At 38.2% G+C, this 26,418-nt stretch overlaps 1 protein-coding gene across 1 annotated transcript in view; it reads right to left on the bottom strand.

The window, feature by feature from the left end:
* Positions 1 to 459: 459 nt before the first annotated feature.
* shn (zinc finger schnurri) overlaps positions 460 to 26,418 on the bottom strand; it is a 190,957-nt gene continuing 164,998 nt past the window's right edge. Inside the window, exons 4-16 of the mRNA XM_071585533.1 lie at positions 24,366 to 25,205; positions 21,082 to 23,100; positions 18,796 to 19,058; positions 17,661 to 17,969; positions 16,106 to 16,217; positions 15,647 to 15,767; positions 14,320 to 14,455; positions 14,107 to 14,227; positions 11,166 to 12,720; positions 9,276 to 9,462; positions 8,738 to 8,986; positions 8,142 to 8,399; positions 460 to 2,696 (exon numbers count right to left, since the gene is read on the bottom strand). Coding sequence (XP_071441634.1) covers positions 2,565 to 2,696; positions 8,142 to 8,399; positions 8,738 to 8,986; positions 9,276 to 9,462; positions 11,166 to 12,720; positions 14,107 to 14,227; positions 14,320 to 14,455; positions 15,647 to 15,767; positions 16,106 to 16,217; positions 17,661 to 17,969; positions 18,796 to 19,058; positions 21,082 to 23,100; positions 24,366 to 25,205 — 6,302 coding nt within the window. The 3' untranslated portion in view covers positions 460 to 2,564. The remainder of the gene's footprint in view (positions 2,697 to 8,141; positions 8,400 to 8,737; positions 8,987 to 9,275; positions 9,463 to 11,165; positions 12,721 to 14,106; positions 14,228 to 14,319; positions 14,456 to 15,646; positions 15,768 to 16,105; positions 16,218 to 17,660; positions 17,970 to 18,795; positions 19,059 to 21,081; positions 23,101 to 24,365; positions 25,206 to 26,418) is intronic.

Genomic DNA, 26,418 nt, shown 5'->3' with positions numbered 1-26,418 from the left:
GTATTCAACCACGAGTCAAAATATTTTATGAAATAATGAACAGTCTATATTACACATTGAATAATGCCATGGTTATAGGCATTAATTTAGTCAAAACATACTTAATGGATCAAACTGAGTGTGTACTAAGGTACTTGAGGTGATGATATGTCATCCAATTAGTTAGAAAACCTCTAAACAACAGCACCTCAAGAATTATTGCTAGTGAGAAATTAAATTTACTATATTTGAGCAATAAATTGAATGATTAATATCATTTGCTCCTTCATATAAGTTAAAACCTTTGATTTAATAAGGTGATAAAAGGAAAGGTAAAAATCATGGTTCTTATAAGGAAATACTGTTGATATCAACAACAGTTTTGAAAAAGAATTTCAAATATCTAATGATAAACAGTTACAATGAACAATCATTACAGTTCACACGAAAAATAGTTCCAGGTATCTTAAATTCAATGAGTTCCAACTTATGTACTTGTTTAATTTCTCCATTCAGCTGATACAAAAATAAACCATTTCACTGTACAGGATTCTGAGGGTTTTTGGAATCGTCGGATCTATTCATTTCCAGGCAAGGTTATGCATACCAAACTTTCAGAACAGTACATAGCAGAAGCAACTTCATCTACCACTTACAACATTGCACTATAAAATTTCATACCCACACACATCACTGTTTTATACCATACACTTAATATAAGTTAAGGTTGACAGTAATAGTTTGCTCTCATTTGCAATGCCTACAATGACCAAACTTTCTTGTGACATAATTTATGAAGGCTCCTTTGTAAATCAATATTCACAAAATTTTTGAGCATATTAAATGTCACAGCAACATCCCATTCACAATTCATCAAAAATAAATCAAGCTCATTAAATAGAGCTGTTGTCTCGACAATTTAGAAGTGAAAACTGTGTAAAACAATTTACAATGTAAACAATTTAAAAGTAACCATTAATTAAAACCTAAGATTTCACATTTGGACACTTAATAAAAGAGGGAACATAAATGAGTTCAACATGAGTTCTGTGGGAGCCAGAGCACTTATCCTTAGCCAGCTATGGCATGATCATGAAGGAATATAGTAAAAATTGACAATTTCAGAGATTTCAATATTATAAGATTAACGATAACAGATTCTACTATATAAATACACCACTTTCAAATGTATTTCCCATTGTTTTAAGCAATTTTCATCTAAAAGTTTTCTAATGTCCCACTAATCAAGCACATTGCAAGTGATCATACTACTACAATAACCTTAGAAAGAGAAGACTTGACCTTTTTTTATCATGGAAGCTTTAACAGTAGGTCTCATTAAGAGAATACTGATGGAAGAGTTACAAACAAAGGCAATTATCAGGTAACAAGGGTCGGTAAAAATGGCCTAAGGGTTTGAGGGCAGTGTGAGCATTGAAAGGCAGACAACAGATTTGGACAATATGTAGTTCCCAAGCTGGGAATTAAAGTGCAAGGATATTGGAGGAAGTTTGAGCTTGCCTGACCTTTAGACACTTTGATATGAATTTATAAGAATCAGCTTATATACTATCAATAAAAAAGTAACAAGAAAAAGTGTTCCTTGCCTAAAATGCATTATAAAATATCTTGACAGTCATAAGAAAATTATTTAGTCCATAATCACTCATTTCAAGGTAGCATTGATATTTAGATTCATAAAAATTACGAATATAATGTTTCTAGTAACAACCTTCTAACATGGAAGCTTTAGAAAACTATGTTGTCATGTGAGCAAATTTGAAAATTGTTTGAAAATGGAAGAGTAAAGGAAGATTTATGGAAGTACAAAATCTAATCACCAATATGAAGAATTTTCACCCACTAATTCACAACAGGCTATAATAATCAAAAAGCTAGACCAAGGTAAGAAATATACTGTAGAAAACCCTGTAAAAGCACTACAACTGGTAAAAGGTATGCTTTAACTCGCCACATTCAGATATGTATTGTTAGGAGAATATGTTTGAAAACAGTTATTAATGTGACTTCTTCCTGTTATTCTTTGCTATGCTGTGAAAATCAGGCACATTAAATTAAAACAAATTAACAAATGAATAATTACAACTTTTCTCACAACAATCACAAATGTAAAGAATAAAATAAACCAACTTTAAGGATAATGATGGTTACCGGCTGAACCATAAATCTACAATCATGTCAAATGTTTATTTACAATTCATAAATGGCTCAAACAAAGACAACATCCATAAAATCTAATTTTGATAGAAAATACAAAAGCAGTCAAATACTGAAAGTATGTACAAGGAAAAGATTTTAAAACAATAGTATATGAATTCCTATTCAACCTATCCCAATAAGGACATAAAAGTATGTAGCTCTGTGAGCTGCCCTGATATCATTGTTACAATTTCAAATGAAACTTTATTTAACATTTATTTATAAAATAAAAATTTAATAACAAATCACAAATTCAAAACTGTACACAGAACAATCAAAAGGATTCATTTAACACACAGTTACTCTACAATACATGCTATTCCATTTTTCTCATTTAACTTTAAAATATTCCCTTCGCATTCCCATTACAAACAATTATCTGGAGAACTTTGTTGATGAACCAACAGATGATTTTGTAGAAGCTGCTTTGAAGTGAAACCAGCATCACAGAAGTCACAGATGAAGGAGCGTGTTAACTGAGGTTGGAGCATGAGATGCTGGGGAAAGAACAATATGTCCATATTATTTTCCAAAAGCATTATCATTTGACCTTAAATGTGTATACATGCAACATTTTCAACATATTGCAACAATAGATTTTTACGAATTTCTTGAATATACAAATGTATTCTTAATTATAGAAATGAAAAACAGCTAATTAGTTAGCATGTAGTCCAAAGAAAGAGTGATTGATTGATTAGGGCTTGTATGTTTATTTTTGTGGGTCATATTTCAACTCATAGATTCCTTATTTAAATTATTAACATTTCAATTATAAGAAATAATGAGGCAGAGAATTTTATTTCTCTGAATTATCTTGTGGAATTTTACCAAACATAAAATTAGAGAGTAGGTGGAATATTATATTCTGCAAATGGGTGAATACTATGGTTCACCTGGGGTTGCTATATGCCCTCATTTTTGGGGATAGATATGTATGGGTGCCTTTTCTGAGTTAAAATAACCAACCGCATGCCATATCAAAATTCATTATAACTCCCTGCAATCCTCAATGTGAGGTAAGATTAATGTGCTTCCTGTAATGCCATTTACATTATTATTATGTGTTGTCAAAATGGTGACAGTAGTCCTACATAAACATTGGTAGAATATTTAAAATTCACGATCCCTTCTCTGCCCTCAGTTTTTCTACTTTTAATGGAAAATAAAAATTTTTATTTAAACTTTCTTTTGTGATTATTTTTATTTAAAAAATTATATTAAAATGGCTAATAACCTGTGGGTCAGTTATATTATTTTTCATATATCACTTGAAGACGATTTCAATGCTCTCATTTCAACATATTAAAATATGAGATCCTTAGTGTAACCAAATAAAATTGCATGTTTACAATTAGCCGCTTTGCCATAATGGATTTCACAACTAGAAAAATGTCACATTAGCTCACTGTAGGTAGCCATGACGGTGCAAGTTAATATTTAGTCATGATTGAAATTCTCTAAGAATGTATTATTTGATGGACTAGGAATTCAAACACTGGTTCTCCAAACTGTCAATATGATGAGCTATACATCAGTAACTATGCGATCTGGAATTTAGATAATGTCATGTTAAAAGATTATTTCATGAAGAATACCCACAAATAAGTGCATCAACATACTATGCTCTGAATACTATGAGATTAATGAACGCTTGAGATTACAGTCTTTCACCTCAAGTTAATATGCATGATGCTGAATTTGGTCTTATGCTAAGTGGCACAAGAGCAGAGAGGCACCATCATTTAGTTTCTTATGTCACAAAGCTTTTAGCTTAACATATTTACCATCATCTCATATGTGAATAAAAATTAGAAATGCTTGACATGCAGTATTAGGATTTAAAGTATCATGGGGAAAAGGACTTGAGACTGTTCCCATGGTCTTCAGTTTTTACTTTTTGCTATCAATCCATATTAATAATTAAACTCCAAATTCCAGAAAAAAAATTTCCTTAACAAGTAATGGCACAAATCTTTCCCACAAAAAAATTTAATTGGTGACAGGATCCACTTTCTAAACTAAAGTAGAAGCATAGCTAGCACACCTGACTCGAACAACCACAACCTTACAACACCCACGATCATTTGCTTTTACATAGGTATGCCTTATTTTTTTATAGTTCCACATTTATGCAAAAGGAATTGAAAAAATGATGGTGAATTTAATTTTCGTCAGCACAATCCAAGTATATTAATTATATTCATCAAACTACAGTGAGCCGAAAAACTATTACGCTGAGTCCAACAAAAATGGACATCTTACTATTCAATTAATAGGTACCTACAAACAAAGGAAATGTGGTTACACGATGTGCATAATTTTAAAGTACAGGCATTTCTTCCTGACATTTAATACTATATTATTGGTGAGTTTTCATACAGTATTTATGATAATGTAATTGAGTCATTGTGAAATTCCATTAGTAATGAAACCACCTTTATTAAATGGAAATATCAGTCAAAGGAAAGCATGGGAACACACTGCATGAATTCAGAGTTTATGTTCACAGCAGATGATTAGGTTTAAAAGATATATCTCAAATTATAGTCTCTCCATTTTTGCCTTAAGGAGAAGCAAGGAAGGTAAAGGAGATCTAATGCTCTCACTTGATTTCCATGTTTTATGAATTATTTCTTGGCACTCAGACCATAAAAACAATTATTTTTATCCCCGGAGTAGAACTAGGTTTGTACATCAATGTCAAAATTGTATGAAATGTTGGTTCTAACTGAGATAAATAAGACAGAAACATTTTTATTTATTATTGAGGCAATATTTTGCCTCCAAATGTAATTTATATATATGAATAAATTCTTAGAGATAATGGCAGTCTTTAATTAATGTTATGTTTATAGGTGCCTTCCAGGTATTACTGAAAATATAAAGATTTTTCATCACCATTTCAACTTTCACGATTATTTTATTTTGAGCCAAAATCGAATATTTTTTCCTGTACATTCATGCATTTCAAACACACAAATTTTCAAATAAAATCCATTTAAAATTTACATATGATATCATTCAAAAAAAGTAATTTGGATTTTGACTAGTAGTTATTTTCACTCTCAACCATTCCAGATGATATAGAAATTATATTTTTCAACGATAAATTGCCTTTTCAGATATTTAAAATAATTATATCACTGAAATTTAGACGTTACTTTATTGCAGTAAACATCACATGGAAGGATGATCTGATGGAAATACCAGCGATTGAAATTTTCTTTTGAGCATTCAAACCTCTTTTTCAAAACCGATGGTTCAGAAATGGAGGGGAAACTATATCCAGAGAAATACAGTACATATGAGAATAATTTACTCAACTTGTGGCCAACAAACAAATGCATTAAACAACACAAAATACTGTATTTTCCCATCGATAACTTGCATGTTATCTATACAAAAATGTTCAGATAATCGAAAACATTACGATGCGCGTTTTGTAATGAAAATTGAAAAAATCCAAACACAGACGTATTTTTAAACACACTCACATCCGAAATAGACGTATTTTTACACACACTATGTATAATTTTTACGCACATATATATGTATGTAACATACAGATGCGTTATACATAAGGTGCGCGTTATCGATGAGAAAATACAGTAATACAATAACATAAAATTTGACAGTATTGTGTCAATTCACACACTTCTAGGTGAAATAATGTAATGTAAGAGAAAATACTGAAATTATTATACAAGAGAATGCCACTACTAGATTAAATATTACTTATACAAGAATATTAAATACATTTTAAAAACTGATAGTAAATTAATTAACAGAATAACTAAATCCTAAAACTTGTCTGCTAGATAAAACCCGCATGCCACTGCAAAGTTGCAGTATTACATCTGTCATATACGTACAGCAACTTTCAAATTAACATTTTCAGGAATAGTGATTTGAATTGATTGAAAGTAAGCCCATATATTAAAAAATCTTGCCACTTATTTGCCTGCATTATTTGTTTGTGAATGAGGTGAAAGTACCCTTTTGCTTGGCCCATAATATGAAGCTTTTTTTAAATCCAAAATGCACTCTAAAATCAGCCTGCATCTTACAGGCCAGGGGTATGGGAATAACATACAAGAGTAAGCTGACATTTAGTTGTAAGCTGATTTTTTGGAAAAATACTTACGTTAAGTATTTCTTCCCACATCTGGCATAAAAAATGGATGCCTTCATTACAAATTTTGATAACATCACTGTTTTGAGTCGATTGAGAGAATAGTGAGCAACAGATTTTTAATACTTCATTGAAAGTACTTCCTCAAAAAATCCCAAATCAATCATAAGTTTATACAATGTTGTGCATTTTGCTTCATCGCTCGTGTGGTGCTCCCAAAAAAACCTGATACATATTGTGCTAATGGGGATTTTGCCACTTTGCTAATAAACACAAACATTGTATCTCTCTCGATAAACTCTTAATCTACAGGTATTCAACCTTAATTAATATGAGAGTTTCATAAAGGCATAGAAAATATAAATATTTAAACACAAATTTTGATAATATCAAAATAATAACAGAAACTAAGTGTCGCATGAGAGTAAAAATGATAATAATGCCATATTATCTCCAGAGATAAGATTGTCATAGAGCATTGCATTTGAACTTGAATTAATAAATTACACTTCAGAACACAGTAACAAGGCTGCTTAAAGGCATTTTGATGCAATTATATCGATTTTCTGGGATTCTTAATATGAAAAAAATGTTGACATATGTGTAGCTCCTTTTTTTTCTTGAAGCAATTCAATTTTCTTCATATTAAGTATTAACATCAAAATACTTTGATCCTTTTCTGTCTGATCCAAGTATTTTTTGTAAATTATAACCTCAAAAATCTAGGTACAAACCTGTATGTCTTATGGGCCAGGCAATATGGTAATTTTACATCTATTTGCAAAGGTACCTAGTAGGATGAATCAACTGCTTCATTGGAATGCCTTCCATATGTATGATCAGTTCTTGTTTTCTAGCAATCATAATCAAGATTAGGGTGAATTGAATTATAGTTAACTGCATTATATTTTTGTGGAATTATTTTTATCACAATAAGTGCAGTGAAGTGGGCATGCTCTTAATAAAATATTTTGCATTGAAAGAAAAAGTTCATAGTTATGCCACTGAATAATTTTAATTTTGCACATTTTGTAATTAACTGACTTATAAGTTACGTTAAAAATAAGTATAGTTAGAGCATCAAATATATGTGCATAATTAAAACACCTATAACAGTGTAATTGGGACTTACTTCTTATTGAAATGCATCCCATGGTGGAGTGAGCTTTATCCAACAGACAGTGCATAATTTTTAAATTTATCAATGAAAAGATGACGTTCCTGTATACATCAATTTCACCCTACCTTTTGGAATATGAATTTTCCGGCGATAGACCTTTAAGATTAAAATATCAATTAATAAAACTACAAATAAAAAACAATTAGCTAAGAAAATGTTAGTCATTCTCAAATTACAAAATTAAACCTACAATGATGCAATGTGAATCAAAAGTAATTATTTAGCAGTTATCTCTACATTATATGTTAAGAATATTAGTGTTTTCACTGGAAATGTATTTACAACACATAGGGTAAGACTCAAAGATTAACTTTCAGTGTACTGTTAGTAATCACTTTACAGATTTTGATAATGGAGGCAGCAAACATATAGCATTCATGAAACAAGAATATCATTTACAAAATGATTAAAATGCAGACAAATGCAAATTTGATTGAGACATTGCATACATGAAGCCTCACAGTAAGCTTTTTCATTGTTTGATGAATTCAACAAGTTGCTGTCAATGATTAAATGCATCAAGTAACTTTACCAAAGTACAAGCTTCCAGTGCAAAATTAATGAAACATTTAAGAAACCAAAACCAAATGTCACTGATATGATTTCTTTTGCCAAAAGTATACTTACACTTTCTCCATCGGAGGCATCTTCGTAATCAGATGTGAGTGTACCACAAAATGCTCTTCTACTCGCAGTCTGCTCCAAAACAGATGGCCTCATCAATGAGCTGCTGTGCAATGGACCATTGGGCACAGGAATCCCATGTCCAGGCTCGTCTCTATGATAGCCCATTGCCTCATCCTCAGAGGACTCACTCAATGCCCTGGTGCGCTCCCAATGCTGTAGTTTAGTTGGATCTTTTTCATATAACTTCTGAGCCAAAATCTATAATTAGAGCAACAGATGATGATTAAACACTTCATGCATTACAAAAACAAAGTGCAACTCACTAAAATCAATTATTGGATTAAATATTCACACAAATGAGAAATTTATAAACTTATTTTCAAATTTTTTCACAAACTATTTAACACTATGAAAATATGTGGCAAGATAGATTAATTCTACTTACGATAACTTTTTGAGAAAAGAGTGGAGCAATTGTAACTAAAACTATAGATAAAAAATATGCATATTGACTACATGCATGCAAACAATACTAATCTGAAATAAAATACTAAAAACTAAAGATTTTATGAAGTTAATACCAATGCAATGCATACCTGCAAACTTTCAAGAGAATTTTCACAGTCAGATGTGTCGATGTCAGCCAAAGAGATCCCAGACCTTTCCACTTCTGCATAAGTGCCAAAAGGCAATTTTCCAACACATTCAAGACGCATTATGTGCATTTTTGAACGTAGGTGCTTGGCTAGGTGGCCATGAATTCGGAAAGCTATCTTACAATCACCACATTTGAAAGGCCGAGGATTTTCTGTTGTTGGCATACCAAATGTTGAATTCATGCTGACCTGTAAGCCAAGTATTTGACAAATAATCAGTTATCAACCCCCACAAAATATTTTCAGGATGATTTACTTTTAATATATCCTTGATTCAATGAAATGTTTATTCAGTTATAGCTTATGATCATTTAAGTTTATCACAGCTTTAAACAGAGTGCTTTCTACTATGTGATTTCATCTCTACTGATAAATATGAAACGATAATCTGAGATATGAATATAGGGTTAGATTGACCACATATTATTTCCAAACGATATTAAAAAGTGAGATTGATTTTGATGACAACCCAACAGACCTTATTCTGATGAGAGACAGAACGCTGGTGTTTCTGCAAGTGACCTCGAGTGCGGAAAGACACAGCACATGAGTCACAGCGGAAGGGACGTTCAAAATAATGAATATTCACATGAAGACGCAGTTGACTTGCTTTACTGAACACTTTGTGACATATGGCACACATACTTCGACCGTCTTCAGTCACTCTGAAACAAAGACAAGGATAAATAGATATGTAATAATACATCTAAAAATGAATTCATGAAACAAAAGCTTTACAATTGCATTCATTTTTTCAATAACTGTGATGGCATAAGTCATCAAAAAACAACTGCTTCATCAGCAGAGATAAAGGCTAAGTCAATTCATATGATGAATGAGCATGCTATTTGAAAGTTATAACTTCCTCAATTTCCAGCACTAAATCACTGATACAAAACTTCAAAAAAATCTAACAAAGAACATAGACATGAATAAAATCAATTTCTACACTACATACACACTAGCCAACTGGGTTGACACCATATCTGACTAATAGTTCCATTAAAACCAACTAGTTTCTTTACTGAAACGCAAGGATCAAATTCAGGACAGAAATGAATGGGATACCAATGGTAATATGTATGAATTGTAATGCTGTAGTCATTCTTTTGCATTTATTACAGCTATGCAGGCAGATGAAATAGTGGCCATGTGCTAACTTGACAATCAGATTATTTTTACCATAAATAATCCTTAGATGGATGATTACATATGGAACCCTATGCAAGTATGAATTACTTTAAGATATTGTCATAAGGGATCCTATTAAACTTTTTTCTTATACATATTAGGATGGAGTCAACAAATTTATAGGATGGAAGGACTTTGGTGTTCATTGATTGAAAGAAAATGTCCATTGATTTCTTTCATTCATGATGCCTAAATACTCAAATTAAAATGATGAATTTAGAATTTTTCCATTCATGTGAAACTGCTATTATATCTTGCCTACCTTTTAATATTGCACAGTTTTAATGGAATGTCTATCAAACAAAATGTATTTCATTCAGATTATTACAAGACAATTTCGACTAAACACCATGTTATCAATCAGTACTGGGACAGTTCCTCCTCTGTGAAGTCTATAATTACTTAAGTGATCACATCTTGGATATAGCTTCAGGTGTGCATTGACTACAAAGAGTTGAACACAGGACTCTCTAGTACATCACTGAATGCTCTACTCCATTGAATTTTTCACATTAAATGGCATAGTTTACCACTGGACTAGTTCACATAATGGTCCTACCCCTCAAAACTCACTCCTTCTCCATATTTTATCCCCTCTTGTGCTCTCACTATTCATTTTTTTCACACCTTAAACTCACTAGCCCCTTCTTCATCCAACCCTTTCGTCACAAATCAAGCTTTCTCCAGTATTATTCCCATTAATTATCTAGTATTCTAAGCATTAATCAGAATCTTCTGAAACTAATTTAACATCATCACACTGAGTTCAAATAAGACCAAAGTCAAGGCAAGTTAAATGGGGAAACAATTTTTCATGTTCTTAAATAAGAAATAGTTCATTAATTAAGTTCCAAACCAAATGTCATAAAAAATTGATACAATATCTATTCCCTTTTTGAGAAAATCCAATCACAATTTGCATGACGGATTGGAAAAATGAGAGATTGATAATCAAGAAGAAAGAAATGGCTTTCCAGAGATAGAGGAAGATTTGGACGGTTAAGTAACACAGTAGACTCACAGCCCTTGGGCCGATTTCATTATTAAACTAACACGAAGAATTTTGATTTAGAAGTTGCTCATGAAAGATTAAATATATGCTGTCAAGTTTATTCAATCATTTTTGATAAAAAACACAGAGGCTCAACAAATATTTAGAACTTTAATTTCAACTTACCCTGTGTAACTAGAAGAGGGTCCGCTAAGAGGGGGCATGAACTCTGCCTTGGGAGAACAAGAAGGTACACGTGGTCCAATGACATGACTTAATTTCAACACCTCTGACGATCCAACAGGTGTAATGCAATTTGACTCTGCAGCCAATTGAGCATCAGTAGTCTTGGCTTGACGAAGCACTGGAGATGCACTAGAGTGATTTGATGATAATGCACATGGCCGCTCAATGACCCTGGCAACAGTACTTGCGGTGCTGGCACAGTAAACGTTTACCTCACCATTCTCCCTCTCGGTTTCTGACCAATCTTTTCTGGGGATTGAATCACATGCCTTCACTTGCACTTCCTGCATGACCTCAGCTGCCTTCACCACCTCGTACGTGGGGGAGTCGACAATTCTAGGAGATGGGCAAACCGACACCCCCTTGGGAACGGCACTGGGGTGAAGGGAAATCGAACAAGACCCGATGGAGGTTATGACGTTGCATGCCCCTGAAATGGGCACAACCTCAACCTGCTCCTCCCTCACCGATGGATGAAATGGACTTCTTTGCTGCCTCTTCAGCCGTACATCCTGAAGTGCTCGCTCTGTGAGGTAGGCCTGCAGCATCGTCCCTCCACCGGGCGTGCTGTCATCCACCGTGGGTGTGGTGGCGACAGAACCACCCCCAGAACTGGCATCGAGTGTTGACTGGGGCAGCTTGTTGACCGTGCTGCACAGTGAGGCCAGCAGGGCGGCAGAGTCCGAGGGAACGGGGGCCAAAATCTCTGAGGGATGCTCCCTCACAGGTGTGGTCGGAGTCCCAGGCATCGTTCCATAGGGCGAGTGAGGCAGAACGGTTGCCAGGACAAATGCCGGCTGTCCCATGCCCCTCGAGTTCAGCCTGATGGGTTCCTCACGCTCCGGTCCTCTGGCCCACCAACCACCAGTCCTTGCTCCCCTTTCCTCGGGGGTCGAAGGGAGGCTACCCATCCCACTTGTGCTCAAGTCGACAGGACCATAACTGCCACCATTTGCGCTGTCCTCCAGCTCGTTGGCTTCCTGGTCAGCCACGTCAACATTTGCTGCATTGAAAACGGGTGGCCCCGCATTGGGGGATGATGTATCCCGGCCAGATTTGGAAGGTGATGGCCCACCAGCCTTGATGACATTCAAATTCTCCTCCGTGGCCCTCTCTTGCGCATCCCTCCGAGATGGGAAATAGTAGCGCTGCCCAGAGGCAACGGCGACAAGGGTCGACGATGATGATGATACAGGGAAGATGTTGCTATCACCCACTCCAGCATCTGACTCGGGAAGAATGATCCTGGCTTTCTCCTCTGAGGGGAGAGGAGGAGAGAGGGATTGATTGGGGAGGTGGGAGATGTAAGGATAGGAGCGGGGACGAGACAGAAGGGGGGTGAGGCCACTTTGTGGGGCATACGAAGATATGGGCTCAGGGGGGGCAGACATTCGGCCAATTCCATTGGTTGGGTCAATGGACTTGGACAGACTGAGCAGACTACGAGCAACTTCTCTCTCTTCCTGTTCCATTTTGCCTTTGGATGAATCAGCACCTATGTGGAAAACATTAGATGAAATCTTTAATGAGTTACAGAATCTTCAACAAACTAAATTTATATTATGTACAAAAGGTGTTAAATAATATGATTTTTACATCCATTGAAATATTTTCCCAAGATTTACATTATTTATTTTCACCAGTCAAAAATCCATTTTCCTCAACAAACATTTTCATCTTGTATAATGATTACCACTGCGATTCTTTAAACTCATTATCAGTATTTTTGAAAATGTTGATTTGTATTATACTGTAGTTCTCCTCTGCACAGGTAATATGCGAGATGCATTTAAAAACAAACTTGGATACACATATGGTATCATTAAAGAACAATAAGTTCCACAACCCAGCCACACCAAAAGTAGTTAATCTTCTCCAGTTACCAAATAATGCACAGACTCGATTTTTAAGGAGGTTGAATTAAGATGTCAAATATGCCTTATTTTGATTAAATGTTTTGAAAATGTAGTACAAAGTGCACTATATATAATTGAAATGATAAAACAGGATATAACTGTGTTCATTTTTATAAACATTGACATTTAAAATCCCAAATTTTATCCCTGTTCTTATGGCAGCAAGGGAGAAAGAGATATGTGGTGTTACACATGTTTAAGATTGGGAGAAAATGTAAAGAAATGAAGAGAATGGCTCAAGTCAGGAACACATGGAAGTCAACCATGACAGAATGTGCTAAGCAGCAGAACAACTCAAGATGATGGTGATAAGGCAGTGAAGGACTATCACCAGAAGAATTACAAATGGGTTAATGATGCTGATATACATGTTGCTCTCTAATGAAAGAATTATATCATGCATGATATAACACGGGAGTCGAATTAGAGCTAGCAGAGGAGAATCTACCCAACTATTTTTTAGCATCCTTGAGATCAATTGAATTTGAGAAAAAAACAATATTGCAATGTTTCAAAAATTGGTTACCCAAAACTTGTCCAAAATAAGTTTTAGAGCATAATTATAAAAATGATGAGAAACTCAGAGTGCTTAAAAACTCTATATTCACATCATATTCACTTACAAACTATGCACGAATGGATAACATTACCTTTCATTGCACGTAATTAATATATGAACTAAGGTGACAAATTGACAGAGGAAATATGATTCAATATCCTTAACTATATAAATACTTCTAAGAGAGAAAAAAAATTAGGTCCTCAAAACATTACCCATGATGAAAAGAAATTCAATGAATACTAAAGATTGATAAGTTATCATTTTCATGGACATATTTATATACATACATATATATACACACATATATAATATATATATATATATATATATATATATATATATATATATATATATATATATATATATATATATATATATATATCATTACAATTGGCTTCCTTACCATCAACATTGTCTTCATCATCTTCATCTTCATCCTCCTCTTCATCGTCCTCTTCTTCCTCATCATCGTCATCATCTGACTCTGATTCACCCTCGGCGAGAGAAGCTGCCCTTTGGGCTTGCTGTAAAAAATACAGGCAATGCTTTACATGAATACTGCCATGCATGAAATGAATAACTGATCACTGATGCCTCATGACCACCACTTGCTTACTTGCTTAGCCAGAGACTCCTCATCTATATGGCTCTCATCCACTGTCGTTGGAACAGGGACAATTCCCATTTCTACACACTTCTTGAAGTGAGCCTTTGATTTCATGTGTTTTGTAAGATTTCCCTTGGTCTTGAAGCTAAAATGAGCACCATTCCTTTTGAGTAATTGCACACATTGGTATTTTAGAATATGGAATTCTGCATTAGATGAACAGTTGAAAGGGCTGGACCATCTAGAGCCTACTGTGATCTTTATTAACGATCTTCGTAATGAATGAAATTCATTTAATGCCAAGGGATTTTTATTTCTAGGGGTGTGCAAAGCAGCATCAAATCAGACCAAGAATCATTACTGCATCATTGTTGATCAACAAATAATTAACGATTAATAACAATAATCAAGACTTTTATCCTCTTGGGATCCTACATACTTTGTAATTAATTGACTAAATGTGAAAAAATGAGAAAAAGGAAAAGTTCTAAATTGCTCTAATTTTAGAAAATGGCATCAACAACTAAATGTGTAGAACACCTAAAACTGTCTCTTCACTCAATTTATACAGAAAATAAAAATTTTAATTTGATACCTAAATTGTTACTTATGGGTTGTTCAAAATTGTAGAAACTGTTATAGTGCACGTATGATACAACATGAAGTAGGCAAGGATCTACATGATTGAATATAATAGATACATGACCTACAGTAAGCCAATTAATTGATTATTTATTGCATGTTTCTGCTAATACATTCAACAGAGGGCCTATTACATCTACGATATGATGTTTAGTAACATTTTCCTCACTCCCCAAAATCATTAATACATGAAAGTATATACCGATCTAATGACTTTATTTTGCCACGAATAGAACAGAAGCATACATAATATCCTCAGTTAAGACACTCAGTAATTTTTTTGAGGTAATCATTGCAATTATTATAATCATTATTATGCACCCATTTTAACCCATTTATTCAAGCCCTATAGCCTACAACTACAGAATATGAAGCAAGCATTTTTGCACTTCAGCCTTAATTTCTGATAATTATTCTCTTTCAACTATCTTCAAATCAATAGAAATTTGGTTGATCAACTTCAAAAATTGATTTTAATGAAGCTTTGCGCACCCCATGTGATAACATTTTTGGGAGGACTATGAAGCCAATTTTTCACAATACATTCCATATTTTTTTCATAATACAATAATAATTTCAAGTGAAATTAAAGTAAAAATATTTTTAAGTAGGCGAGATGTTTCCACAAATTTTCAGCCACTTATGAAATGTTACAAAATGAAATAGTACTGGAATATAAGCTTAGACATTTTACCTGAAGCAGCAGTGTCTGCAAGTGAAGGGACGGACATCCGTGTGTGTTCGAATGTGTTTCTTGAGCATTGATGGCTTTTTACATCTAATTCCACATTCCTCACAAACATATCGACCACGACCTTAAAAAAACAAAAGGTATATTTTTTACAGAGAGATTAACACTCCAAAACATACTAAATTACATTGAAGCAGAAAACAAAATGTATACGATTACCCATTGGTTCCAGGACAATTTGAAATAATACATTTTAGCAAAATTTGTCATTTAAAATATTAAACATGTCATTTGTCAGAGCAACTTCAGTCAAGACTGATGTTACTATGAGATTACACCCTTTTTTTCTCAACTTATCTAGATACTGTGTGGTAAATACTCAAAGAACACCTGCAAAGAACACTAAAAATATTCTAATGATAAAGCTTTGAAGCTAAAAGTAAGAACTAAAACTATTTGTACCTCTTCCTCGAACATAGATGTATTCCTCATTGGACTCAAATCCTCCAGCAAATATTTTCACCCTAGCTGGAGGCTGACTCTGTGCTTCAGCATCAGTTGTTGTCCTCAAACACTAGAGGAATGTAGAAAAAATTTAGTGAGATAAAAAAATACTGCAATATTTGACAAAAAATTGACCCATTTCATGTTTGACCTGAATTCTAGATCTGGTCAAGGTTGCATGACAACAAAATTGAATGACAAGAAGCCAAATCCATTTAAGTATTTCCCACGATGGGAGTCATGCGATGTCAAATAAAACAACCACTAACCAGAGTAAAGAAACAAACAATTAAGAATCCTTCAATTTTACCATGATCTAACTTTTCCTAAACTGAAATTTCTCACCTGATTTATGCTAACATATGAAGATTTGGTATGAGAAATTAAGCTAGTTGATTCGGAGAAATGGCTTGATGAAAATTAGTCAAATGATACAAATTATGATAAAGGTGGATCAAATGACTAGAATGATAAGGGAAGAAGTACACTCAATGTATCTGAAGTTAGTCAATTATCAGGTTCCAAAGAGAAACAAACAGAGAACTCTGCAAGAGACTTAAGTCATATGGAAACTGAATTTTCGAAAATTTTACCAACCAAGCCAAGAAGATGGTTTGAAAATGTTTGCTCTATTTGATCCTAATACTACATATGCATTTGATTAAAAGTTCACTACTGCAAACAGCCAGAATGGCCATTTGCTCTACCCAATCGAAAATATAGTCCTTAGATTGAAAGAACCTATTTATGGAAGTGGCCATAATATAACTTATGAAATTTGGTCTTCAAAAATTCCACGGTAATGGAAACCACTGAAGAATAAATTTACTTATTCTGCAAATTCAACCGAAAAACAAAAGGAAAAACTCATAGAATCATTTTTTTTCCAGCCATAAAAAAAATGGTCATCAATGCTTCAATATTTTATTTTTAAGATTGAATTACATACATTCTAATGCCAACAAAACACAGTTAACCAAGAATTATAATGTTGGAAGAAACATCAATGGCCTGGAGTCGTTTTTTAAGATCTGGTAGCAGATCATAAAACTGTCGGGTTTGCTACACAAATGTCATCAATGCCACGTGAGCGTATTCTTCCAGAACTGATTACACATAAAGGATTAGAATTTCATTAATACAATGCTTGGGGGCTAATACAACCATATAATGTTTTTGTGTAAATAATTGTAATAACAAGGGATCAAATTGGTTGGTAACAGGGTAGGGGAGAGGAAGATGGAAGTTAAGCAGTAGATCCCAAAATGAATCTACAAGAATATGTAGAAAAAATGTGGCAATAAAAAAGTGCATTACAAATGCCATCTATGCATCCTTTCTCTTAACAAATAGCTATGCAATTACCCACAGAATAAACAAATTTGCCAAAAATTGAATGGGAGAAGTGCATATACATGTAAAACTAGAAAAACACCAGGCAACCACAGCATATTTAATTACCAGCACTGGTATAATATATCAATAAATAAGTTAATTGGGGAGTTGCACTCACCTGCTGTTCACTTTCCTTCTGCCTTCCATTTTCCGGAGGAGTGGTTGCTGGCTTTCCATTCTCCTTGTCCATTTTTTCATCAATAACTCCATTTTCTTCCTTCACCTCAAGCACTTCCTGCTTTTCCCCCAATCCATCCCGCTCCTTCTTAAGCAGCCAGTAAGAGGAGTGAGTTAGGATCATGGCATTGGAACCATCAGACTGCGATGGTGCAACAGATGTGTTAGAGGGCCTGTGCCGGGAATCATAGAGCCTCATTGCTTTCCCAGGCTCTAATCCGAATGGCTCAGCGGTAACTGCCTCGCAAACCTGCCAAGAATGACATATCATGCGGCTTGTAAATGTTCCCTTCAATAACCTTTTGAAATGGAAAATAAAATTTCAATTGCATATGTATTCAAAAAGAATTATCAGACAGATATCAGCTCATTCTAATAAGTGAGAGTTTTTCACTGCCATTAGGAAGGGAAAAGATATGATTATAAGTTAAATTTGATTTTAAATACAAGTTTACATTTGTGTACTTGATTTTATTTGTATAATGTATACAAGAAAAATTGAAAACAATGTTTTAAAGAAAACTTTAAAAAATGCAGCCACTTTTGGTCCCCCTTTAAGATGAAGCATGGACGATAGGTTTGAACGCTACTGTTTAACCCAATCCACTAAATGCAGCCACTTTTGGTCCCCCTTTAAGATGAAGCATGGACGATAGGTTTGAACGCTACTGTTTAACCCAATCCACTTGTGTACATCATGGCTCTGGAGAGAGAACGGTAACTATGCTCTCTATAACCCCTGATGGGTGACCCAAATTTTGACATTCTTTTAAAATTAGTTAAGTATTTCAATTAGGTTTAGGAAAAAATACAAAATGGCAGCAAAATATTTTTTTCTATATTTCATATACTTCTCTGCAAGTAATTTTTGGAATAAATACATTGTATGGTCGCCAATTGACTGATAACAATTGCAGCAGACTATAGTACAACACCCAGAGGCTTGATAATCATCCTGAACTCGAGAATTATGCGTGAACAATGCTTAGGCACACAGCCCAACATTAGTTTTTAGCTAAATCCAACCACTACCTGGGTGAAATACCTCCAAATTACTGTTTTCATTCGAATCTCACCTTCCAGTTGGAATACATAGAAAGTCTTGGATGTGCAGGACCTTGAGCAACATACATGGGCTGAGGTGGGCGACGATGGGCACAGCAAAATGATGGTCGAGTTGAACATTTGAGACCTAGGTACGTGTATGCGTGGCCATTCAAATACAGCTGCCCATAAGACTTGCGAGGACGTGGCGTCTCTGGACTTACAAGAGAAGCCCCACTAGAGCCAATGCCCAAAGGTGTGTTCCCTTGACTATGCTTCTTTAGAGGGTACGTTCCTAGGAAAACAAACGGATTTAAATTAGTGAATATAAAACACAAATTTAAAAAATTCAATGATACACTTTCTGGTAGCTTGATTATAATACATTTTCCTGAATATTTACTTACAGCTATCACTATATCACAATCAGAAATTTTTTAGAGCAACTAAGAATCCCAAACAAACAATATACTACAAGAATAACTATTTTGACTTTAAAATCAGGTACATAGAGTGAACGATTAATTTATTTCTTAAGTCATGAGGGCACAACTGAGAAAAATGCATGAGCATAAAAAAATTTTCATCAGCAAACAAAAATTATTTTAAATGGAGTTTTGATTTTAATTCATTTTTTAATTACATTACAGGACAAGTTGTCAATTTTTATTGTACACATATAAAACTTCTTAATACATTAACTTCATGAGAGTCTTCCCTAATTCAATAAAAAGTTAAACAGGAGAAAGCTAAAAATATAATTTATATTGTTTACCTTTCACCCACCAATGCGGAATGTTTACACGATGCCAAATGTTTACAAGGGTTGCAGCACATCACAGAACAATTCACATAGTAAAATTAGCAGTAAAAAAAATGCCTACAATGAATTTAAAATAAAATATTTCAAAACAATCCCGAGTATAGTCTTAAGGATTGGAGCAATAGAAATTAGTCTGTCCAGTCTACATATGCCTTTAGTAACATTTTTGAACTTGTACTTTGAAAAAATTACCTATTCTGCATAGTTTCTATTCGTCAACATACTATTATGTCCCATTGAAAAACAGGAGTGGTAAGAGAGATTGAAAGATGTAGGATGAAAATTTCGCTGAAAGATTAACCCTCTACGGTCATCTATTATTGTATGCTTTTTAGGAGCTCTGAGATCTTAAATGTACCACAATGCACTGAAAATTCAGCATTTCAGCCACAATATAAACATTATTAGTATATTTAATATTACCATTCCAATAATATTTTGCAACAAAAACAAGAATAGTAGAAAAGATAATTATCCCATTTCTATTATCCAAACTGCCTTTTCATTTCTGTCTGACCTTGACATTTTATTCCCCCAATAAATTTCATGTTTCGTGAACCTATTGACAAAGGAAATTACTAGAGCAGTGTTTGTAGACTCAGATCTACAAAAAATACAAATAGGTCAAAATGAACACTTCCAATCACATATTACCGTACGACTTCAAATTTTCATAAGACTTGGCATTATTCAACTGCACATTGCATATTACTAATTGTTTGATATGGTATTTGATCTAATATTCCATAATTGGGAAATGCTCCACGGTCCATTTCAGATTAAAAAACATTGGTCTACAGGGTACTCATTAGTACTGTAAGTAATCTATACAGTTTTATTGGCTCGAATTTATTCTTATCAAGATTGAAAAACTTTAGTCTCACCCCATTTTTGTCGGACAAATTTGACATTAATTGAACATCCACACACACTGCTTGAAATCACTGTGCCATCTATCTTCTGGGACATGAATTATAACCCATTAGTGCCATGCAAAGAGAGCCATGTTAAACTTCCATATAACTGCTTAATGTATCCTGGATTCCCACATTCTAGCCATGTAGAAGGAAGGAAGAGGTAAAATGATGGAAGGGAAAACAAATGAAGGAGCAATAGGCATGTTAGGGCAGGTTAGAGGGTTGTCGGGAGACACCCAATGGAGGCAGGAAAAATAGATGCGGAGTATTTTAATCGGGGATGGTATGTTGATGAATGTGATAAAAGGGAAAAGATTATGCATGAGTAGCATGGGGAGGAAATGGCTAGGCAAGTCGTACAGAATGGAGCAGGAAAGTTTGCATAGTTGAGAGGGTTTTCTTGTTTTGTGCGGTGTCAATGGGTGTCATGTTAGGAGAGCCTCGGAAATGAAGCCCAATTCAAGTCCATTCCCACCTTAACCGGTAGACTAACATAACAAAAAGCGTTACGTATGCAAAGCACGACTTCCCATAACATGGGTACGAGTTCAACGAGCACGCATATGCCGTAACCTCACCTGGCTTCAGAGGGAGCGATGTGGGCCGGAGGAATCGAGTCCTCTTCTTCTGGTCCTCAGCCGCGGTGGCGTCGCTTTCGGCGCGAGCGACACTCACGACGGTGGGACTGGGGGGCACGGGCGACACCCGGGGGGGCTGCGGCGGCGATGCCTCCCGCGATAGCGCCACCGATGACGATGAGTCGACGGCGAAGACGTGGTTCGGATGAGCATCCTTTCCCTCGTGGACCCGCCCCACTTCCAGGGGTGGGCCGCCGTGGTGGTCGGGGGCGAGGTCGAGCGGCCTCGGGGAACGGGAGGGGAGTACGAGCAGGGGCGGCGGGGGGTGGGATGTGCCCTGCGGGCCGGGCATCCCCGGAACGAATGGGACCGCCCTACCCCCGTGGAAGATGGTCAGCACGCCGGAAGAGGAGGCGGAAGAGGAAGACGAGGAGGACCCGGAACGGGTAAGAGCCGGCGGAGGAGGGAGGGGCGGTGAAGGACGCGCCGGCGACGGTGGAACGGCCCTAAAAGAGGGGGAGGGGCAAGAAGGGAGCGGGGGCGGTGGGGCCAGGGTCGAGGGCGGGGGGGGCTGGTGGTGGAGTGGGTGCTGATGGTGGTGGTGATGCTGGGGTTGGTGGTGGTGGTGCGGGTCGTATGAAAGCAGGACGCCCTCGTGGGAGGGAGTGAAGGGCCCGAAAGAGGCCCTAAGGTCTGGGGCGAGGTCGGGGGTGGAGATTTGAGGGGCGATGGGGAGGGAGAGGGACGATGGGGGCGATGACTCCGCGGTGGGCGAGGGCGCCAGAGAGCGTCGACCTCCTCCCCCCACGCCCCCCTTGCCTTTCTGCCGTCGGACCGTCGGGGCGCTCCCGTCTTCCTCGCAGCTACTGCTCTTCCTCACGTGGACTATTGTCCCACCGGAGTGGAGACCGGAGCGCGCTATGGTCACCACCGTGTCCCCGTCCCGGCCACCGCCTGGACCCCCAACCCCTCCGCCGCCGGTCCCGCCGCCGCTTCCACCCTCCTCCCGCCGCAGGACCTCGCCGCCAGTCCTTCCGGCCCCACCCCTGCCGCCCACCTCGATCCGGAGAGTCTTGGTCTCGCTGCCCTCCCGAATGCGCACCTCGCCGCCAAACAGGTGTATCGCGTTGGCGGGCCGCGCCGGGAGCATCGAAGAGGGGGAGGGCTCCCTGAGGTGCATGTGCTGCTCCTCCATCCCCCTGGGTGGGGGGAGGGCACTGTCGAACGGCTCCGGGACGCCGTGCCGGAGAGACCTCGGCGAAGAGGATGAAGAGGACAGTGAATCCGTCCGCCGCTTTTTGGGCGGGGGTCCGACCTTCGGAGAGAGCCCGGGAGGGCCGTAGCCGTCGACGAGGGGTGTGTTCCCGAGGAGAGGGCCGGGAGAGGGCAGGCAGGCCCCCATCAGTCGGCCCCCGTCTTCCTGTTCCGCCCCCGACGACTTACGTGAACGGTAAGAGGGCCCCCGACCGTCGCAATAGCACATGCGGTGTGCCTCGAGGCTCTCCTCGTCCCGGAACTGGGCTCGACAGAGGGGGCAGGTTTTAGGGAGGGGCTCGAGGGCCCTCACCGCATCCCGCGCGAGGAGCGGCGAGGGGGCGTCGGGCACTCGGGTTGGAGGTGTGCGGGCTGGGGGCGAGCAGTCATCTTCCCGGCCGAGCGCCCTTGCCTCCCAGCGAACGGCATCCGACGACGCCCCGCCCCGCGACAGGTTGAGCGGCTGTTCGGGGGGTGGGCGGAGGAGGGCGAGGGCGAGGCGTGAATCGGCCCCCACCTCGGAGGGGGGCTGGGGCGGTGGGGACTCCCGTGATGGCGCTGGGCGGTTAGGCGCGGGCCCCCTCTGGCCCCAAACCCTCTTCTTCGACCAAGCCGACCTCTCCCCGCCCTCCACGATGGCTCTGTTCTCGTCGATGATCCGAGCGACGTGTCGCCGCAGGTACTCTTGGGAAGGGGCGGATGCTGCGGGCGGCGGCTGCGTCTGCTCCTCCATTTCGGAAGACAAAGGGACCGAAGGACCTCCACCTATGTTGTGGGAGCGAAAAATGCAATTTACTGAGGCAGTAGTCGTTGGAATCGAAGTAAATTACCATGAAATTCGTATACATTATCTGAGGTCACTTTGACAGGAGTGGGACGATGAAGGCATGATTAGACCGAAGTATTCAACCAGAAGTTGGGTTTGATGGGAGAGCTTACCAGTACTAAGCTCAAAAGTTTGTGAAATACACTCATCAGGATAGGAGGAGTTCCTTTCCCTGTGGTTCCCAGAAAGACTTGGTACCATGAAAAATTAAAATTTGGGTCAAAGTCCAGAGTAGCCACAGAGAATCAAACCCCGGGTCCTCCGGTCATTGAAACTAGCGCTCTGACCACTGGACTACCACGCCCACTGCAGGTATAATACGGTAAGAAATATCTTAGGACGGAAGAGGGAGAAAATGGATTGGTCAGGGTGACCATAATATTGAGAGATCGAAAAACCTAACTATTGTGGCAAATGCCAAATAATAATGGCATGTGCCTTCAATAAAATAAGGTTCGTTTATGATATCTTATTAAATAATTTCCAAAAATATCCCTGATTGATGACGGTTTTTGTTATGATATAATAACCAAATTTCTCGAATTTTCATTTCAAATCAAATTAATAAGGAAAGAAGGTAAAATAAAAAAATACGTTTCAGGCGTCATATGGTGGAATATCATGATTAATTACCACGGAAAATTGCCAATTTTAAATTAATAAAACAGGAAAGAGGGTATCAACTAGCCCTCAGACTTCATGGCCATTTCAATTCGAACTAATGTATTTCCTTTGTAACTAGTGCCCGTTTATGAAAACACCCTTAAAATTTAGCAGTGCATTTCCAAATTTACAAAATTATTTTTAAATACTGCAGTACGATTTAATTTTTTATTTAATTATTTTTGAATACCTACTGTCACTCGACATATACTATAAGGTAAACGGAAAAGAAAACTCATTCACAACTACTGTTTAAAATCAAAATATCACATTGGTGAATATAAGTCGCCTAATGCCTAGGTTATGCGCATTGAAAGGAAGATATACTGCAGTTTAATTTAATATATAGGGCAAATAATGATGAGCGTTAATCTTAAATACCTGATAATTAGAAGTAGAAAGTTTGTGTTAAAATTTATAGCATGCTAATCGTTTTATTCGAAGGTACTCACACAAGCACGAAGAAAAAATCATCTAGGGTTTGTCAATATCTTATGAAAAGGCAGGGTGTTTGCTTGCAAATCAGTCAGTCAGTTCTCACCTTCTCCTTCGGTCGGAGCACGGCACTGCCGGCTCCGTTCCTCCTCCTCATCTCTGTAAAGGGCTGCCGTGTGGAACTTGGGTTTGTAGATGGTCCGAGGGCGTGAGCTGACGACGTTTGTCGAGGCCTGGCACTCTTGGTCCTCCACGGGGGACATCTTCCCCACAGCGTCCTCCGCGTCTCGGGGCGAGGTGGGCCGGCCAACCTCCACGCCCTCCTCCTCAACCACGTCCTCCTCCCCATCCTCCGACAAGCAGTTGCCCACGTCCTCGTCGTCGTCTGGTACGCCGCCGCCCCCGGGGACCGCCGCTGCCGAAGACGGTCGCTCGGCCTTGAGGGCGTGCGAGCGAGAGCGGCAGTGCTTGTACAGGTTGCTCTTGGTCTTGAAGGCGAATCCGCAGGTCCGGCAGGGGTAAGGACGCTCGTTTGTGTGCGCCCGCACGTGCTTCTGGAGGACGCTTGGTTTGGCACAGGCCAGCTTGCAATAGGGGCAGACGTGGCGTCCACCGAGCGCGGATGCGGCGGCGGCCCTCCGCTTGGACTCCTCCGAGGAGGACGAAGAGGAGGAGGAGGAGGATGCGTCGTTGGAAGACGAGGGGGGTGAGGCGGGAGGCGGAGGGGAGGCCTCGACCGGGGAAGTGTCCGCAGACGCTGCCTCCATGGCCACGGCGGCCACGGCGCCGACGCCCCTGACTCCCACGTCCACGCCACCGCCGTTGCTGTCGACAGCCGCGCCTCCTCCACCTCCTTCTGCACCCACGGCCTCCGCCATCTTCTTGAACTTCTTATGCAGGTACCTGAGGTTGGGCTCCGTTTGCGATCCATCTTTGCGTTCTTCATCTGTCGGAAGAATGAATGCGGGGCATATTAATGCAAATGTTTCATTCAATGTTACATTAAAATACCAAAATACTTCTCGTAAGTTGGACCCAACGCATATTACAACTCTCAGTTTGCTTTATACACAAAGTTAAATTATTATTTTTCCTCAACGCACAACACGGATTAAGAAAGGAGAGATCACGTGAAACGCAGTCCTGCAATCGGGGGGAAAGGAACTAACAAGCACATACATACGATTTTCTTTTATTTTAAAATTACCTTTGATTAATTTCCACGAGCCAAAACTTAAGGACTTCCTAAAGAATCGTAAACAGAAAGTAGTACGGTACTAGTAATGGCACGGGCTCTAATTATGCGCAAGTAACATTCGATGTCCGTAAGGATAGCGTGTTCAGCCCTTTGATCTTTCTTATTTACATTTATAATATCACTTCAAAAATTAAAAGCAACATGAGATTGTTTTTCAACGTCACTGTAACCTGCAGGGAAGTAGCGAACAACACGAATCGTGAAATACTAAAAAATAGTTTTAGCAATATTATAAAATGACGGACAGAGAGGGATTTGGATTTAAGCAATAAAAAATGCACAGATATGCACTTCTTAAAAAAGAAAATAAAACACAAGCAGACTTTACAACTTACACACTCGGAGGCGTTCGGATGAACGTTGCAGACCATGTAAGATACATGGGTATCACGTACGCATCGGATATTACATGGGGAAAACGCATACGCACAATTTGCGGAGACGCCCTAAAGAAGCTGCAATTATTCAAACGGTTATCTGGAAAATGAAGCAATGAAAAAGTGGAGAAGACGTGCTATTTTCATTTAGTAAAACCCTAGTTCTGAGCAAATGGAATCCAACTAAAAAATACTGATTTCAGAATTGAACAAGGTACAGAGAAGCCAGATTCGTGAAAAATTCGTACAAAAGGAACATAAAGCGTCACATACATAGTACAAGATCTGGGATATGAACCTTTAGACATAGGTGGACTCAGAGCTTGATTAAACCTTTTGTAAAGACACCAATCATGTAGTTTTACATCCGAAATAGATGGTGTAATTCAGCTCCCCAATTACATTGCCAGGACGACAATCGTTACAGAATAAGAGGCAATGCCGTACGGACCAATTAAAGCATTCTTTTAACCCGCCCGCTATTCGCGGCAACAATGCAAGGGGGAAACACAAAGACAGAACTG

Source organism: Hetaerina americana, unplaced genomic scaffold (assembly GCF_022747635.1).
Source record: "Hetaerina americana unplaced genomic scaffold, ioHetAmer1.1.p SCAF_2, whole genome shotgun sequence".
Classification (NCBI taxonomy): Eukaryota; Metazoa; Arthropoda; class Insecta; order Odonata; family Calopterygidae; genus Hetaerina; species Hetaerina americana.
Note: the sequence above shows the minus strand (reverse complement) of the source record. Positions and strands in the feature narration are given on the sequence as shown.